The 17,992-nt window shown below is 39.9% G+C and overlaps 1 protein-coding gene across 1 annotated transcript in view; it reads left to right on the forward strand.

Moving 5' to 3' along the window:
* The first annotated feature begins 6,352 nt into the window (after positions 1–6,352).
* Positions 6,353–17,992, forward strand: part of LOC111580772 (olfactomedin-like protein 2A) — a 31,501-nt gene continuing 19,861 nt past the window's right edge. Inside the window, 2 exon segments of the mRNA XM_055011515.1 lie at positions 6,353–6,620; positions 17,387–17,650. Coding sequence (XP_054867490.1) covers positions 6,552–6,620; positions 17,387–17,650 — 333 coding nt within the window. The 5' untranslated portion in view covers positions 6,353–6,551.

Genomic DNA, 17,992 nt, shown 5'->3' on the forward strand with positions numbered 1-17,992 from the left:
GAGTTGTTGACCCTGCCATACTTCTTCATCTAAACATGTGTCCTCCGCTAAGCTATTTGCAACCACCAACCAACCACTTCATCCCTGTAAAACCCAAATTTTTTTTATTTTTTTTTAATTTATTTTTTATATATATATATATATATATATATATATATATATATATATATATATATATATATATATATATATATATATATATATATATACAGATATATATACATATATGAAGTGGTTGGTTGGTGGTTTAATATACATTAGACCACCCTTGTTTTCTTCAATTTCTTGTTCATTTTAGTGACTGGTACAACTAAAGGTATATTACCCGAAAAATACAAAGACCACAACAAAAACAGCTGATTTCATAATACTTCATGTCCTATTTAACATGTTTAAGCTTAATTGTTTTCCCAGGGTATAAAGGAGGCCCTATCATGTCATCAGCAGCACTGCACATGCAAAGACCGAATGTGGTTTCCTGCTTACATTCAAGCCGTAGCCCAATTTAGAAGTTGTCTGCTCTGCCTAAAACAAAATAATTATGTGAAGCCACAAAGGGAGCCATCTTGGCACTGCTGGAAATTGGCATGAGTGAGAGACAGGTAGAGAAAAAAACTAAAGATCTCCGAGACAGTTATATTCATTAAGAAAAAACAAGCCCAACGTGGTACTACCAAACTGTTAGCTGGTCTTTCTACCCCAAGAGATGACCATCACTCATCCGTTCCTGTGTCAGGAATCGTTGTCAGACCTCTAGGGACCTTAAAATGAGTGGGCACTGTGGAAAAATGTGACTTGTTTGGCAAGGACAGTTGGAAACCGACTTCTTGAAGCTGGTCTGAAGTCGCACAGGGCAGGAAGAAGCCCTTCATCAATGAAAGGCAGAGGAAAGCCTGGTTACTCTTTGCTGGGGATCACAAGGATTAGAATGTTGATGATTGGGCTAAGGTTCTCTAGAGTGATGAATCCAATTTTCAGTTGATGCCCACTCCAGCCAACTTACTGGTTAGGAGGAAGTCTGGAGAAGCTACAAACCAGACTGTCTTGCCCCTACAGTAAAACATGGGGGTGGATCAGTCTGGGTGGAACAGGGAAAATGCAACTATGTGAAGGGCGAATGATCAGGTCATGTACAGGGCTACTCTTGAAAACAGTCTTCTTCCATCAACTGGAAAACTCTTTCCTGCCTCCAATGACTGTATTTTTCAGACAAGACAATGCCCCTTGCCACATGACAAGGTCAGTTAAAGCCTGGATGGAGAACCAGAACATTGGAACAATGCCTTGGCCTGCTCAATCACCAGATCTAAATTCAGTTGAAAACCTGTGGAAATTCATCAAATGCAAAATGAACCACAAGCCCAAAAGCAAAGCAAATTTCTTTTCTATTTATGTAACATGGGCTGCAGCTTCTAACAATGTCAGAAGCTGGTGGAGAACATGCCAAGACACATGACTGCAGCCATAAAAAAAAATGGTTTTGCAATCAAGTACTAACTCCTGTGTGTATCATGTGACTAGAACAGGCAGAAAAGAAAACATGGGATGCCTAAAGTCACTGTTTTTGGCAGTACAATGCTGCAGCTGTTGATGTAAGAACTTAAGTGATTTTGGTTATGATCAAGAAAACCATGGAAAATGGCTAGATATCAGCTGTTAAATCAAACTCTTATGAGCTTTATTTGTTGTTATCATTATATTTGTCCAAACAAATCTACCTTTACTTGTACCAGGCGTTAAAATGAACAAGAAATTGAAGGAAACAAGGGTGGTCTAATAGTTTTTTCCATACTGTCCTCCCTATAAGATTTCTGGTTTCACAGGTAGACAGCTAACTAACGATGTGATTCCTCAATCCCAAGGTGTAACTTTTGTTGTTATTGAAGATTACTTTATTTTTACTGTAAACCTGTAACAAACCACAAATTGCAAATAGAAACCAGAACATAACCAACACATAAACACACAACAGAATAAGGTAAGTCAAACAATTCAAATACTTACAGACAAATACTGTCCAAGGCCACAATACTGAAATTAAAACAGCAGTAGAAGCAACAGCAGCCCACGAATGCTCTCATAGCCTGACCAACACTAAAGCTTTATCTGAAAATCCTGCTTTCACATAATTTTCTACGGAAAAATCAGTAGGGGGCACTGCTGCACACAAAATTTTGCTGCAGGGCAGAACAATATACATATATATAAAACTGATGTATTTTTGCAACAGTGGGTTTTACAGGGTTATTAATCATTTCTCCATTTGAATGTGTGTATTCTGTAACTCCTGACAACAATGACAATTAGATGTTTTGCTGTAGTTTGTCTCCAGTTTGTTGAAGGTAAATTGTTAATGTCTCATTTTACCTTTAGAGGTTGTTTAGAGCATGGTTATTCAACAAAGGAGTAAACAATAAGACAACACAGAATATTAGGGTAGGGTATAAAGTCAAGGTGAAATAAAATAAGATAAAAATATAATATAGAAAATAATCAACAGAATATGCACAAGTGATACAGAAATGTGCAAATGGGAACGTGTTTAGATGTGCAAATGACATAAGAAGGTGCAGATGAGTTTACAGATGTAATGAATGATGTTTTGGATATAAAGTGGTTTCATCAGCAGGCAGAGTGATTGAGTCCTTTTGTGATCTGTCAGACATATTGAAAAGTCTTATTACAGTGGGGAAGGATGACCTCCTGTAACATTCCTTGGAGCAGCTGGGTTGTATCAGTCTGTTGCTGAAGCTGCTCCTCAGATTGTCCACAGTTTTATGGAGGTGGGTGGGAGGTGTCATCCATGATGGCCAGCAGTTTGATCCTCTGCTCCACCACCTCCTCCAGGGTGACCACCTGATAGCCAACCACTGACTGGGCTTTCCTGATCTGTTTACTTAGTCTGTTGGCATCCTTTGCCTTGATGCCTGCACCCCAGCATGCCACAGCAGACAAGATGGCGCTCACCACCATAGACTGATTGAACTGGGACATGCAGTTGCATAAATTGAAGGACCTGAGCCTCCTAAGGAAGTAGAGCCAGCTCAGGTCCTTCTTGTAGGCAGCCTCAGTGTTTGTAGACAGCCTCTAGCTTGTTAGCGTGCATGTAAGCACACTCATTTTGTAACAGAAAGCCGAATTCCATCTTTCACCTCAAACTGCATCCACTCATCCTGGAATCATTTGAACATGAGCAGTGTTTTTCCTGCAGATGTCTCCACAGTCTGCTCTGTCTCTCCACACGGCGGCAGTGTCAACCAGGCAAAGCAAAATCCATGCTGTAATGTATGACACCTATTCTGTTCACATTTCATTAAAAACTTTGTCTGGTAATATTCAGTAATAGGGAAATGAAACGACTTGATGTAGTTAGTTGTGTCACACTAAAAACAACTAACTTTGTCTTTGGTATCTTAAAATAAACCAAAGTCTCTCAGGAGAAACAGGCATTTCACTTTCACCTAAAAGCAGCAAACAGTCTTCCAACAGTCATCAGAGACAAAAGTAAACCAGCCTCTTTCCACAGCTGTTGATGATGTACCTGAAGGGATATTTCACTTTCAGATCAGCTCTGCTCTCTCAAAAGAAGCTGTTTTTTGTTATTTTTCCATCAGATAATATGTTTTTAATGTACACTATCAGTCAAAAGTCTGGACACACCTTCTCATTTAATGTTTTTTGTTTATTTTCAAGACTATTTACATTGTAGATTCCCACTGAAGGAATGAAACACATATGGAATTATATAATAAACAAGAAGTGTGAGATAAGTGAAAACATGTTTTATATTTTAGATTCTTCAAAATAGCCAGCCTTTGCTTTGATGACTGTTTTGAACACTCTTGGCCTTCTCTCAGTGAGCTTCATGAGGTTGTCACCTGAAATGGTTTTCACTTCACAGGTGTGCCTTGTCAAGGTTCATTTGTGGAATTTCTTGCCTCCTTAATGGGGTTGGGACCATCAGTTGTGTTGTACAGAAGTCAGGTTGGTCAACAGTTGACAGCTCTATTTGACAACTGTTAGAATCCATATTATGGAAGAACCAATCAGCCAAGTAAAGAGAAACGACAGTCCATCATTACTTTAAGAACTGAAGGTCAGTCAGTCTGGAAAATTGCAAGAACTTTGAATGTATCCCCAAATGCAGTCGCAAAAACCATCAAGAGCTACGACCAAACTGGCTCACATGAAGACCACCCCAGGAAAAGAAGACCAAGAGTCTCCTCTGATGCTGAGGAGAAGTTCATCCGAGTCACCAGCCTCAGAAATCACAAGTTAAATGAGCAGTAAACATAAAACATAAACAGTAAAATGACCCCAAACACACCTCCAGGCTGTGGAAGGACTATCTGACCAAGAAGGAGAGTGATGGAGTGCTGCTTAGGTCACATGACCTGGCCTCCACAGTCACCTGACCTAAACCCAATCCAGATGGTTTGGGATGAGATGGAGCACAGAATGAAGGCAAAAGGGCCAACAAGTGCTCAGCATCTCTGGGAACTCCTTCAAGACTGTTGGAAAACCATTTCAGGTTCTACCTCATGAAGTTCATCTAGAGAATCCCAGGAGTGTTCAAAGCAGTAATCAAAGCAAAGGGTGGCTAATCTGAAGAATCTAGAATAAAACATATTTTGACTTATGTCACACGTATTTGTTGACTACATAATTCCATATGTGTTCATTCATAGTTTTGATGCCTTCAGTGAGAATCTACAATGTAAATAGTCATGAAAACAAAGAAAAACTATTCAATGAGAAGGTGTGTCCGAACTGGTAGTGTAGGTTTCCACCACACACTGCAGTGTACTATTATCATTTTTCTGTAGTCCAAGAAGTGTGTACTGAGTGTACTGGATATTGCACAGCAGGCTGTTTCTGAAAATATCAATTATGCAAAATACAGATTTCACATAATCAGAGCATTCCTGTAAAGTTGGTGGTGCTTTATTATCATATCTTTTGGTCCTGCCTTGAACTGAATCCATGTGTCAAAATCTAACTTTAGACCTTAATCAGTTCAGTTTCTGCATGCTTATAAATGAATATGCAACATGGAAATCTGCTGCTTTCTAGTATTCCAACACAGACATGCACAAATGTTAGGTTCAGGAACTCATTTCTTATGCTTGCATTGTTACTCATGACAATACAATTTTTTTGTTTGTGTTATTTGAGTCAATATATAATTGTGGGACTTTTTGTATCATAGTTGACATTTTTGCTGTTTTCAGGCCTAAAATCAATATGGCCTATAACCAAACACCACATGGCATTTTTACAGAAAGATTCTTCTAAATGTTATATATACAATTGAGTGAAAACTGAAATCGAAAGTTATTTATAAAGATACTGTAGTAAACCTGTTGACATGCCATAAATCCACACTTGACTAAAACACTACTTTATATTAAATAACTCAGAAAGCCTTGGAGTCTTGCCAGTCTTTTCTTCAGGAGGAAATGACATCATGTGGAGCAGGTCATGTGATCTGGAATTAACACACTTCCTGGAGAGGTGTTTTTCTAATGGGGAAATTAGTTGAAAGTGATTTCTAGGACAAAGATACAATTTGTTATTTTCCATTAAAAAATTGATACATTGACAAAAAAAAATATCTGTCATGATTATCTCAACTTAATAAAAAGAACACAATCAAAACTAATGTTGGATAAGATCATTTTATTATTGTTTAACTAATTAGAAGGTGGTTGTTATTAAATTCAGACGGTTATTTAGTTGACATTTTAGTGATACCCAGTCATTTTTTTATTAATAAGTGATTGTTTCCATAATAAATATTTATGGAATTTGTAAAAACGTGATCCTAATGAACGTAAAAAACGTTTTTTTTTAACTTTTAATAAAAATGTATATAAGATATATCCCATGGACAATCGATCTATTAGTAATTTAAGCTGTAAAACAGTCATCAAGTTGTATTTGCGGTTACAAATGGAGACTCAGAAGTGTGCTGGATTTGAGTTGCGAGTTAATCATTTACCAGGTGGTGGCGTCAAAAGCCCACATTTCTTTAAAAAAAAAGTGTGCTGTTCTTCAAAAACCAAGTGTTATTTTTATTTTAAACTTCCAAATTGTGACGCTATTCATGGCATGATATTATGGGCATTCAATCAATAAGAATCTGTGCTTGAATTAAAGGATTATGTTTATTTAATCAAATATTATTTTCACTTTACTTATTTCTATTCCATTTTATTTTCATTATTTATGATTAGTGATGTTTTTAAAGTGAAACCTGGCTGTCCTGTACGGACTGAGCACACACTGAGAGGCTTCGTGTTCGTGCGTAAACTCCTCCTATCCTCTGAGGACAGCAGATGATGGATGATGCGCACTGTGCGTCTGGCTGAAGACAGAGCGCACACACTGACATCCATACATACACTAGACGGACGCATGCTGTAGGACCCTCCCCTGTGTGAAGTGGAAATGGAGTTCAAATAGACGCACCACTTAACCTCATGGACTAATAGCGGTGACGGCAGATTTGGATTTCTGAACGTCAAGTCCGGAAACACGCTGAAGGGAAAATGTGGAGATACGCGAACTTGTTCGCCTGTCTGCTGGTTTTGTGTAAGGATGCCTCCGCACAGAGCAAGGTAAGAAAAATGCACTCACTTCATTCTGTAGAAGTTTAATCCATGGTTGCGTTTTCAAGCAAGTGTTTGCTCAGAGCCACAAATGTTTTATGATTTTATTGCAGCGCTTCTCCGGTGCTCTGCCTCACCTCTCACCTGCATCATGTTCCGTGTAGCGGTGCCTCTGCCTCAGACAAATAAGTGACTTCAATACCCAACATTTCCCCAAAGCCAGACCTGTAAATTTACTGTCTAAGGCCGGCAGATGGTTCGGGTTATGTGTCATTTTGATGCGAGGTAATCCTCCCAATGAGGGCTTTTGTGTGACATGAGTATCCTAACCATGGGTGTCTGTAATTACACCTCCAGAGTGCGCAGGCCTGGTGCCAGCAGAGTGTGGGAGAGATGGCACTCAGTGGGGTAATGGTAATATCTGACTGTGCTTGTTTGTACAGCTGCTGGACCACAGTAACCCCTCACTCTCCCTCAGCCTAATCCAGCTTCACAGACACAGACTCCACACACACACACACACACACACACACACACACACACACACACACACACTGCTGTATGACAAAACACATGTTCACTACACATTACATGAAGACATGCAGGCACTGTTGTCTATGTATGGATAAGTACAGTGTGTAACTGTCAACAGTCGTCTCTGGATACAATCAAGGGGACCAAATCAGCAGCAGTGTGGGTCAGTGAAGAGTAAAACCCGTCTGTAGTAGCAGCCATAGGCATACTAACCCACTATTCATGGAAGCAGTTGAGAAACATCACCAGTGAGGTCCTGCTCCAAATGTTACAGCTACAGCCTGTGCTTCCAGCTCTGTCAACTGTTTGCGTTTCATTTTCCTACTAAACTATGACTGTGCACAAAAGCGAGCTCCATTAAAATGATCTTCCTATAGTCTGGTGTTTGTGAACATGCACAATTCAAGCCCGTCTCGCACACCTGATGAAGCCTGTAAGCCACACATCTTCAGTGGTAAACCTCATGACAGCCAGGTTTGAAAATCCAATCTAAAGCTTGAAAGCAGAAGGGTTCAGGCTGTTACAGTAGCATAAGTAGCACACATGGCTAGAATAATCAGGTGAGGACATACTTTTGCCACTGGGGATTATCAGATATTAATGTTAATGCAATATAATAATGCATGTATGTGTACTGGAGTGATCACACTGAGGCCATTACTCACATTAGGGTGTAATGTTTAGGTTTGCAGACAAGACTGTCCCGAGAACACCATGAGATTTCACATAGATTATAATAGGGTTTTTCATATAACCCTTCGTTGATTCAAAATCTGGCACTATTACAAAAGTTCAATTTTTAAAATTATTGATAAAGCTTATGAGATAATTCTAATTTAAATTACATAAGATTAGTACATGTAGATTAGTACATGTACACGTACCTAGTGTTGACACAACACTGTATCCAATCCATCCAGTCTTTAGTTTCTTCTTCTGGCTGCAGGTTCTGGGTTTTGTATTGTGCAATCCACTTGTTTCCAGAGGTCCTCCAAACAGGTTTCCTCCCCACATTCGTACAAGAATCTGTACTGTAACTTCAAATAAATTCACAGCTAAACCTAAATCATGTCCACTTTCTAACAAACAAAAAACAGATTCACTTTTATTTGGTCTGTACACCTTTCAATGACAATAATACAAAATCTTTGAATTGCTACAAAATCAGTGTGAACACTTTCTGGTTGATCAGAACTACCTGGTTGTATGTGGTTGAAGGGGGTAGGTGGTGCTGTTGACATGCATCCATCCATCCACTATCTATACATGGGGGGGTGGAGTCCATCCCAGCTGACTTAGAGTGAAGGCAGGGGACACCTGGACAGGTAACAGTCTATCACAGGGCTACATATAGAGACAAACAAGCACTCTCTCTCCACTGTCTCCACTCTCACTTATGGACAACTTAGAGTTACCAATTAACCTCAGCATGTTTTTGAAGTGTGGGAGGAAGCTGGAGAATCCAGTGAAAACCCATGCTGCACAGGGGGAATATGCAAATTCCACACACACCACTGTGCAGCCTGTGGGACAAATGGCTGTAGAAAAATCATTCCGCAATAAAGTTCTGCCAGAAAAACAGTAGTTATTGGATGTAACTCTTGTACTATGATTACATGCTGAGCCCTCTAACAGGATTAACAAGAAAAGCACTCAGAGAGCACAGTACTCCGCCAAGGCTGCTCAGTCCTTTTATGATTTCTGATGGATGAAATCTTTAAAAAAAATTTGTGGTCCACAGCAGTTGATTTTTAGTGGGATGGCAATTATGTGACCGTCAGCAGGCAGCTGATGTAGTGTTCATTTGTTGTCCTAGTTACAGTGATGTCATTCCGCTATCTCGCAATGATGGAGAAATCTTTAACAAATCCATGGATCCAGACTATAAGCCGCATCACATCCAAAATCTAATCACTTGGTCTTTGTGTCATTTCTGACCTTCCCTGAAAATTTCATCTAAACCCCGTTAGTTTGTTTTTGAGTAATGCTGCTAACAGTCAGTCAGAAAAGAAGATAACTTGCATGTTGCATTTCTATTTTTGTACCATAAGTTATAAAAAATTCCCCTACCTTTGTAAAGACATGCTTGCATTGCTAATGTTATAAGTAATAGTAACAGCATGTATTACAAAATGCAAGTATAAGATCAGAAAACTCAAAGTAAACTGTGATTAGTGTCAGTTGTGCTTTAATAATTTGAAGATCTTTGCACTGATTGTGATCGACTAGAGAATAAACAGACCAAAAGCTAATTTGTTCTACTCATATCAGAATCAGGTTTGTTGTTACTGATATTTTTCATTGTCACTATGGTAAGGTGGAAAACTATTCGCAACAGGCTTTTCAATAAAGTACACACAATAACAGGGCATCCTAGTGGTCAGGGGTTAATGTGTCCTTTGTTGCATGTCATTCTCTATTTATCTCTCCCCTCATTTTTGTCAGTCCTCTGCTGTCAAATTAACTGGCAAAAATATGAAAAAAAAACCATATGCACACACAAAAAATCCTGCATGTTAAAGATTACTTCAGTACAAATGTCACATTAAAACCCATGTTGTTGATAGGCTTTGTAAAGGCGTCTATGACATGCTTTGGGCATCACAACACTGATCCTCATTGTGCAGCAGCAGTAGTGTCACAGCTCCAGTCTCATTGTTACAGGAAACGCCCAGTTACTGTCACTGTGGTCAGACTGGTGGCACTGGCATTAATGAGAGACAAAGCTTGCAGAGAGGAGGGCATGGAGGGCACAGGAGGGTGGCGTGGGAACCAGCGCGTGCACCTGCTTTATGTTTTGGTTGTAAACAAACCCAAGGACAATCAGTGAAAGGTCAGCTAGGGGCTAGGGAGAAGGAGACAGCCGACTGGGATGCTCAGCCCGCCTCAGTGAGACAGCAGGGTACTGCAACGCTGGCACAGATGGGGTCAGATTGAATAGAAATAGACTCCAAGGTGTTGTTAATGCTGTTAAGGTAAGTTATAGTCTTTCAGTGAGCATGAAATTACATTTTGTCCTGCCATGTTGTGCCAACAGGACTTTATTTAATTGGGGGTGTCACATGCAGCTTGATGAAGAGTCAACATCGTCAGTGTGCAGAGAGTCACGTCTCAGTGTTTGTGGTTAAAACAAGGCTGCAAGCTGATGAGAAAGACTAGTACCTCTTTAACACTGAGGCAGTGACCTGAGGAGAAACAGGTCAGCATTTGCCGTACATCCCAGGTGTACAACCCTGCACATGATGAGGTCTTTATTAAGGTGTGACATTGCTTTAGACATGGATTTCAGTTCTAGTCCTTGAACATAATTAATAACTGCACCATTAAATCAATCTTCACCAATGCAAACTACAGTGTGTGTCCTGCACAACAACTCTATTATCAGACTTTGTGTTAATGTAAACTATGATACAGGAGTCCTTAGCAGATTATGCACGCCTTACAACACAATCCTGCTTGTATTATTTACGCTACACTCCATTTGTATTGACACCTTTGTTTTCCCAGAATTCCTGTCTTCACAAAGTTTTGACCCTCTTCTCACTATATGGAGATTCATTTGTCCTTCGGAGCAATGGCCACAGATAAGATTCAGATTTAGTTTGTTTCTGCTTATAAGTTCTGTTTTCTAGCATGTATCTCAATTCATTTTACACTCCCCTTCAAAAGTTTGGGGTCACCCAGGCCATTTCATGTTTTCCATGAAAACTCACACTTTTATCCATGTGCTAACATAACTGCACAAGGGTTTTCTAATCATCAGTGAGCCTTTCAACACCATTAGCTAACACAATGTAGCATTAGAACACAGGAGTGATGGTTGCTGGAAATGTTCCTCTGTACCCTTATGGAGATATTCCATTAAAAATCAGCTGTTTCCAGCTAGAATAGTCATTTACCACATTAACAATGTCTAGACTGGATTTATCATTCATTTAATGTTAAATTCATTGAAAAAAAAAATAACACTACTGTTTAAAAGTTTGGGGTCACTTAGAAATGTGACCCCAAACTTTTAAACAGTAGTGTGTATATATATATATATATATATATATATATATATATATATATATATATATATTCATATATACACCCATGCAAAAATGAACTTTTTTTAGCCCTCTAAAGCAATATTAGTGGTTAACACTGAAGTTCTTCATGTTTTTTTTTTGTCAGAGATGAGATAGAAAAAGTATTTTATACTATACTGTGCTTTTCTTACAAGGTACCGCATTGCATGCAGTGCTGTAGAATTACATAGGTATACTTCATGATTTATGTCCATTTGCAGCATTTATTACCAGTGCAGAAGCTAGTGTGATGTGTTCGTAGCAGCACAATTGTGAGGTAGTTGGGGTGGTGGATGGATATGTAGTGCACCTTATTTTCATGTGAGACACCCATAATTTGACATCTATTTATTAATGGTAAAAATATTTACCATTCCTTAAAGGGAGAGTTTGACATTTTTGGAAATAATCTTATTTGCTTTCTTGCCATGAGTTAAACAAAATGATTGATAGCACTCAAACTGTTTTACAGTAAATATGACTGACTGTCAGTGTAGTTGAAGAGACTGTTTTGTGGCCAGCTGCACTGACTCGTTGGTGTCCTGCTGACTGCCTGCAAAGCTCTTACGACACAAGTAACACGCACACACGTGGCCAAACACTCCCTGTACAATCACAATATGGGAAAGGACACAAAGTGCTAATTAGCAAACCATAGACAGTCGACACAGTCAGTGTTGATCTGTTACCAACAAGACGTGCAGCTGCTGGTCTGCTACTTTGTCATGGCTCTAATCTACAACATGTGGAACCACCCAGAGATCATGTGGTGGAGGAGAATTATGGGGAAATCTGTACAGATGTGTTCATAAACTTTGGGAACAGTTTGCTCAAGCAAGTGCACAGACTGAAAAATTTGCTTTGCTTTAATCTAAATGCCCATCAAAAGACTGTAATTGATTGGAATTGCAAGTATTTTAGCTGCTGCTCACTTCATCTTACACTTTACAGTGTAGTCGAGCAAATAATATACTGTAGCAACAAGAATTTAATCGATTATTTGTTTTGTTTGAATAAATAGATTTTTCATCAAGCAAAGTATTTGTGTCACTGAGGTGTAATAAACTCTGCAGCTTTTCATCAGCTTCAGTAAACAGATGTTGGAATAAATGTTCTAGGGAAAGCCATCAGCAAGACCGATCATTCCACTCATGGTTGAGGTCGCTAAACACACGCTAGTAATTACCCAAGTGTTTCTTTGTGTTTATGAAGGAGTAGTTATAGTGTGAGGATTTTATTAGGGAGTTGTTGTGTTCTGGTGGATTAGTGGATCATTTTCTACTGGCTCTGTCTGTCGTTCGGGTTGCACATGGTAGTGTGCTGCATGCATGTTCACATGTTATCAACCCTCACTGACTCCACCTGGGCACACACTCCACCAGTGTGAAACTGTGTAAAAATCCAGTTTAGTGTTTTTTCAGAGTTCTTTATAGTTATAGCTGTGTCTACAAAAGATCCTCAACAAAAGTGATTCTTAAAGTTGTTCAATAAATAAAGGACAATATGTGTCAGACTTTCTTTCATTTTTGTACCATTGTGTGCTGCAATAACTGAAAGGTTCAGAGGGTATCAGGTCACATAAACAGACCCAGCAGGAATGTAGATGTGTACCCCCAAAATCAGCGAGTGCTTGATACACTAATTAACATCCCTGTGCTAATGCCAACGGTTCTGTCTGAACCATAGAGCTCATGGTTCATCTCCAGACCGAAGGCTTTAAAAAAATTCCTTCTTTGTACCGAGTTAATCTTAACAGTGGCACAGTAAGACTGTTTATCATAAGCACCACTAATTAGATTAAATATCAGGCAGACTCTTTGGACTGGAATGTGGGCCTTGCTTCTGGTCTTGAGTGCCCTTCATAGGAGACAATGTGGACTTTAAAGGGATACTCCATTCTTTAAAATCACAAGTTTGATGGGCTTTTGACTGATTAGAAGTCAAGTTGTCTTTTGTGGGGAAATACTTCAAAACAGCAGTTTGAGAAGAGCTGGAACATACAGCTGAGTATACCCACCTTCTTCACTATTCAGTTGTCCCAGTGATTACCAGCTGGCAGAGTACTAAAAGGGGAGGATATCCTTGTTTATATGGACACGGCTGCAGATATAACAGGCCAGTGCTACCGAAACACTGACTTAAACTCTGTGGCTAATGAATGCAGCGGCCTTTGTGTAGCACATTGTGTGTTTTTAACAATCCTGAGCACAAATGGGGTTTCACTTCATCACTGTCAGGGCGTGTTAGCTGTTAAAGGCTGTAGCGGTTGATCTAATAGAGCTCTCTGCGGCATGCAGGCTCTTTTCCTCCCATTGTGCAGACATGAGTTCACATTTGAGCTGTGTTCTTTTTGACCTGAAACTTGACTGCACTTGAGAGGTCAAAGCCAAAGACTCAAAGCTCAAAGCATGCGTTAAATACTCTGTACTCTTAATTATTAGCACTCTTAATTGTGTTGCCTGTTCTCATGCTGGTAGGTCAGCTTGGCATGAGATGCTGGATGGTCAGTTAGGCATACCAGCACATATGATTTGACAGGAGGAGGGAGCAGCTGCTCTGACTGGCAGAATGATTTGGATTTTTCGCGATGAGCTGCTGCCAGATCTCTCTCCTGCAGAAAAGCCTGCGGAGTAACGGCTTCGTCCTTCCTGACTAGACATGAAGTACTAGAGTAAATCTGGTTGGAATTTCTCTGACTTCCTCAACTTAAAGCAACGTAAGCTGATGCTGCTATGCAGAAGTTGGGGTTAGGCTGGGCCTGAACAATGCAGCTCAGCAGAGCCATAGGCATAGACTCCACTAAAGAAGTTTAATCTGCTAATCCACTCTGTTTTCATGTGGCTGTAGCATTTGTCAACCTGCTGCCTTTTCGCTTGACATGGGTCAGGATTGGCTCGGCTCTACACACAGGAGTCCTGCCCCGCATCAGACCCCCTTCCAGTATGTAGTGGGGGGGAAAGCACACCCCCTACCCTCCACATCTTCACCATCACTCAGCCTGCATTCCTTCACTAATGAGCCTCCACCTCCTCCACCACTCCTCCCCCCATATCTTCACTAAGCCTGCAGCTGCACTGCCAAAAAAACAAAAATGTATTAAAATTCTAACCATGGAAATCTACTGAGTAAGACACCATCAAACCTAACATCACCAAATCAGAAAGCTACATCTGTAAGTGCAGCACTTCACTCTGTTTCTGACATGACCATCTAAAATTGCAGAATATGCTAATCTTTTTCTATTTTATGAATTGTATCCTGCAGAATTGCCTGAGATTTTAAAATCAAAAATTTTACATTTTTCATAATACAACAATTATCATCTTGTTGCAATACCCTCAGAGTCAGATACATGTTCTCATCTTTGTAACTCAATGAGCCAAGTTTGTAAAAGTTTTATGTAATCACTTTTCAGACTCCAGGTCCCTACTGGGATTGCCCGAACTACGTCAGTATGACATCACGCAAAACTTTCAAAGCACACAGTTATAACAGTTTGAACTTTGTAAAGATTTTCTATAAAAGTTTGCTTTGAACATTTTTCTTTAACTCTCTAAGAAAGCTCTTGTACATACAAGATCACCACTGCAAAGATGTTGGTGTGTAGGGTCCCAGGGTACAATCCTACCACTAAGCTTCAGTCATCTGAGGACAGGGCCACAGTTCATTAATGAAGAATCTCTGTGAAATGATTCCATATGTGTGCCTGTCCTGTGGTTTATAAATGGTTCCTAAATCTTACTGAACAGATATGACAGCCTGAACTTCCTCCAACACATGATCCAAAGTCGTGATTCTGAACAGGTTCAAAATCAAGAGTGTTCCCGAGAGAGGAAAACAGTTATAACCAACACAAGTACAAAATTATTTGCATTTACAACTTAAAACATGCAAGATGTGTGACAATACATTAAAAATGTGTAGACAACTTACAATGGTTCATCCTACACCAATATCAACCAAAAAAACTAAAGACAAAAACAACAGAATAAATGAAAAGTACATTTGTTTTACTCAGATACACTACCGTGCAAAAGTTTGGGGTCACTTACAAATGTCACCAGTCGTGGAGAGCTTAATCTGTTATTTTTATTAACTAATGAATATATATATTTGTATCCATTTTGTCTTTATGCCACTTTGCTGCTACAATACATTTACAAATTGTCAACTGAAAACATCACGCTGTTATGTCTTTACCAAATTAGTTTCCATGACTACTGCCCAGTTTTCAAAAGATAATAGGCTTTTTTTTAAGTCAGCACACATCATCTAAGTGGTGTATTAAGTTGTGCACATAGGGTGAGTTTTATTTGCTCAGGATTTCGGATTTACACTACCGTTGAAAAGTTTGAGGTCACTTAGAAATGTCCTTATTTTTGAAAGAAAAGCAGTTTTTTCATCCATCCATCCATCCATCCATTATCTATACACCGCTTAATCCTCACTAGGGTCATGGGGGGGGCTGGAGTCTATCCCAGCTGACTCAGGTGAAGGCAGGGGACACCCTAGACAGGTCACCAGTCTGTCGCAGGGCTACATATATAGACAAACAATCACTCTCACATTCACACCTACGGGCAATTTAGAGTAATCAATTAACCTCAGCATATTTTTGGACTGTGGGAGGAAGCCGGAGTACCCGGAGAGAACCCACGCATGCACAGGGAGAACATGCAAACTCCATGCAGAAAGATCCCGGGAAAGCCGGGACGCGAACCAGGGATCTTCTCGCTGCAAGGCGAAAGTGCTAACCACTACGCCACTATGCAGCCCGCAGTTTTTTCAATGAATATAAAATTAAATGAATGATGAATCCAGTCTAAACATCGTTAATATGGTAAATGACTATTCTAGCTGGAAACAGCTGATTTTTAATGGAATATCTCCATAGGGGTACAGAGGAACATTTCCAGCAACCATCACTCCTGTGTTCTAATGCTACATTGTGTTAACTAATGGTGTTTAAAGGCTAATTGATGATTAGAAAACCCTTGTGCAATTATGTTAGCACATGAATAAAAATGTGAGTTTTCATGGAAAACATGAAATTGTCTGGGTGACCCCAAACTTTTGAACAGTAGTGCATTTTGAGGGCAAATGCTCAGTGAAGTTGGGATCAATGTGCTGGAGTTTCTTTTAAAAAGTCAGGAATTTCCACCATACAGACCTTCTTATCATTAGCAGCTTAATGTAAAGAAAATCTGATCATTTTAGTTGCTACACCCCTTTTTCTTTACGAAATAGCAAGCTAAAAGTATTCCTGTCATGTTTGTGTGGCTCCTCTGACTGACCCCAAAACCCAGCAGATGAAACTCCACATCAAACCTCACATCAGCCAACAACAAGGCAGCTGTAGCGGGCCATTAGAAAGGAAGTCAGTGTTTGAACTGGCACCTCCTTTACTGTGAAATAAAGCGTGATATATTTGAATGGCCAGCAGAACTCTGCCAACTCACCATTGCTGTCTGGACATTTCATGAAATATGCAGTAAATCTGTGTAGCTGAATTCTTGTGTGAAAGTTATCTCCACCTTATGTCAGGTTGCACTTTCCTCAGATAGTAAAAGTGTGGAATGTCTGCTCAGGCTGCCATGCATTGCCTCTTGTTTATTAAGTAAGCTGTGGCCATGGTCGGCCAAATCGTCCGTCATCACACACGGCAGCCAAAAGCCAGCTGGTGATGCAGCTGAATGAGTTATGTTTGTCTCAGAGGCTTTCTTCTGAGTCACACCAGCTAACATTCAAAAGAGGGGAAGCATGTGGTTATTTTTCAAGGTCACTTTCCTTCCCTTGCTTTTGTTTTGCTACAATAAAAAAATGATTTACTATTCATGGAAGACCAACAGGGTTAGGCCAATGGAACAGATGACTGGAAAAACTTGGGACAGCACAGCTCAACATATACTTTCAGAAACATTTCATGGGTTTGCACAAATACACAACTCTGTCAAGGTCACTGATGTCCAATTCTGATACGAGTTAAATTTTCTCAGACATCTGAGGCTGTTTGTTTAGAATAGGACCATAATTAGGACACATTTCCACATCAGCTTCGAAGAGATATTTTCATGCAAAAAAAAAAAATATTATGCATGACATGACAGAAAAGGATTCAGGAAACATTTCCTTTGGATCCAAAAAAGAGACAATTCATGTTCTGTCTTCCAGATCTTTGGGGAGACTGAGCCTGTTCGGATGACTTCAGAAGGCTCTGACTGCCGCTGTAAGTGCATCATGCGGCCTCTCAGCAAGGACGCCTGCCTGCGGCTGCGGAGCGGCAGCGTACGGGTGGAGGACTTCTACACAGTGGAGACGGTGAGCTCTGGATCAGACTGTAAGTGCTCATGCACAGCTCCACCATCATCTCTCAACCCCTGTGAGAATGAGTGGAAGATGGAGAAGCTGAAGAAACAGGCCCCTGAGTTACTAAAAGTAAGTAAAGTTAGCTTAAAGGCATTTCTGAATTAATGTCATCATAGCATGTTTTGAATGATTTTGATGCCATGAGTTTTTGTATCTATAGGAAATAGACAATTCAAGCATGTGTTAAGTATTCTTTCTTTTCACACATTTACTCACAAGGAATCTCTAAGCCTACAAACAAAATTATTAAAACAGGCAGCTTGGTGTGGCGTCAGCAGTAATGCGAGCGTTGTACTGAGCCATCGTGGTGAAGAGGGAGCTGAGTCGCAAGGCAAAGCTCTCGATTTACCAGTCCATCTACATTCCAACCCTCACCTATGGCCATGAACTCTGGGTAGTGACTGGAAGAAT

The sequence above is a fragment of the Amphiprion ocellaris genome, chromosome 6 (genome assembly GCF_022539595.1).
Source record: "Amphiprion ocellaris isolate individual 3 ecotype Okinawa chromosome 6, ASM2253959v1, whole genome shotgun sequence".
Classification (NCBI taxonomy): domain Eukaryota; kingdom Metazoa; phylum Chordata; class Actinopteri; family Pomacentridae; genus Amphiprion; species Amphiprion ocellaris.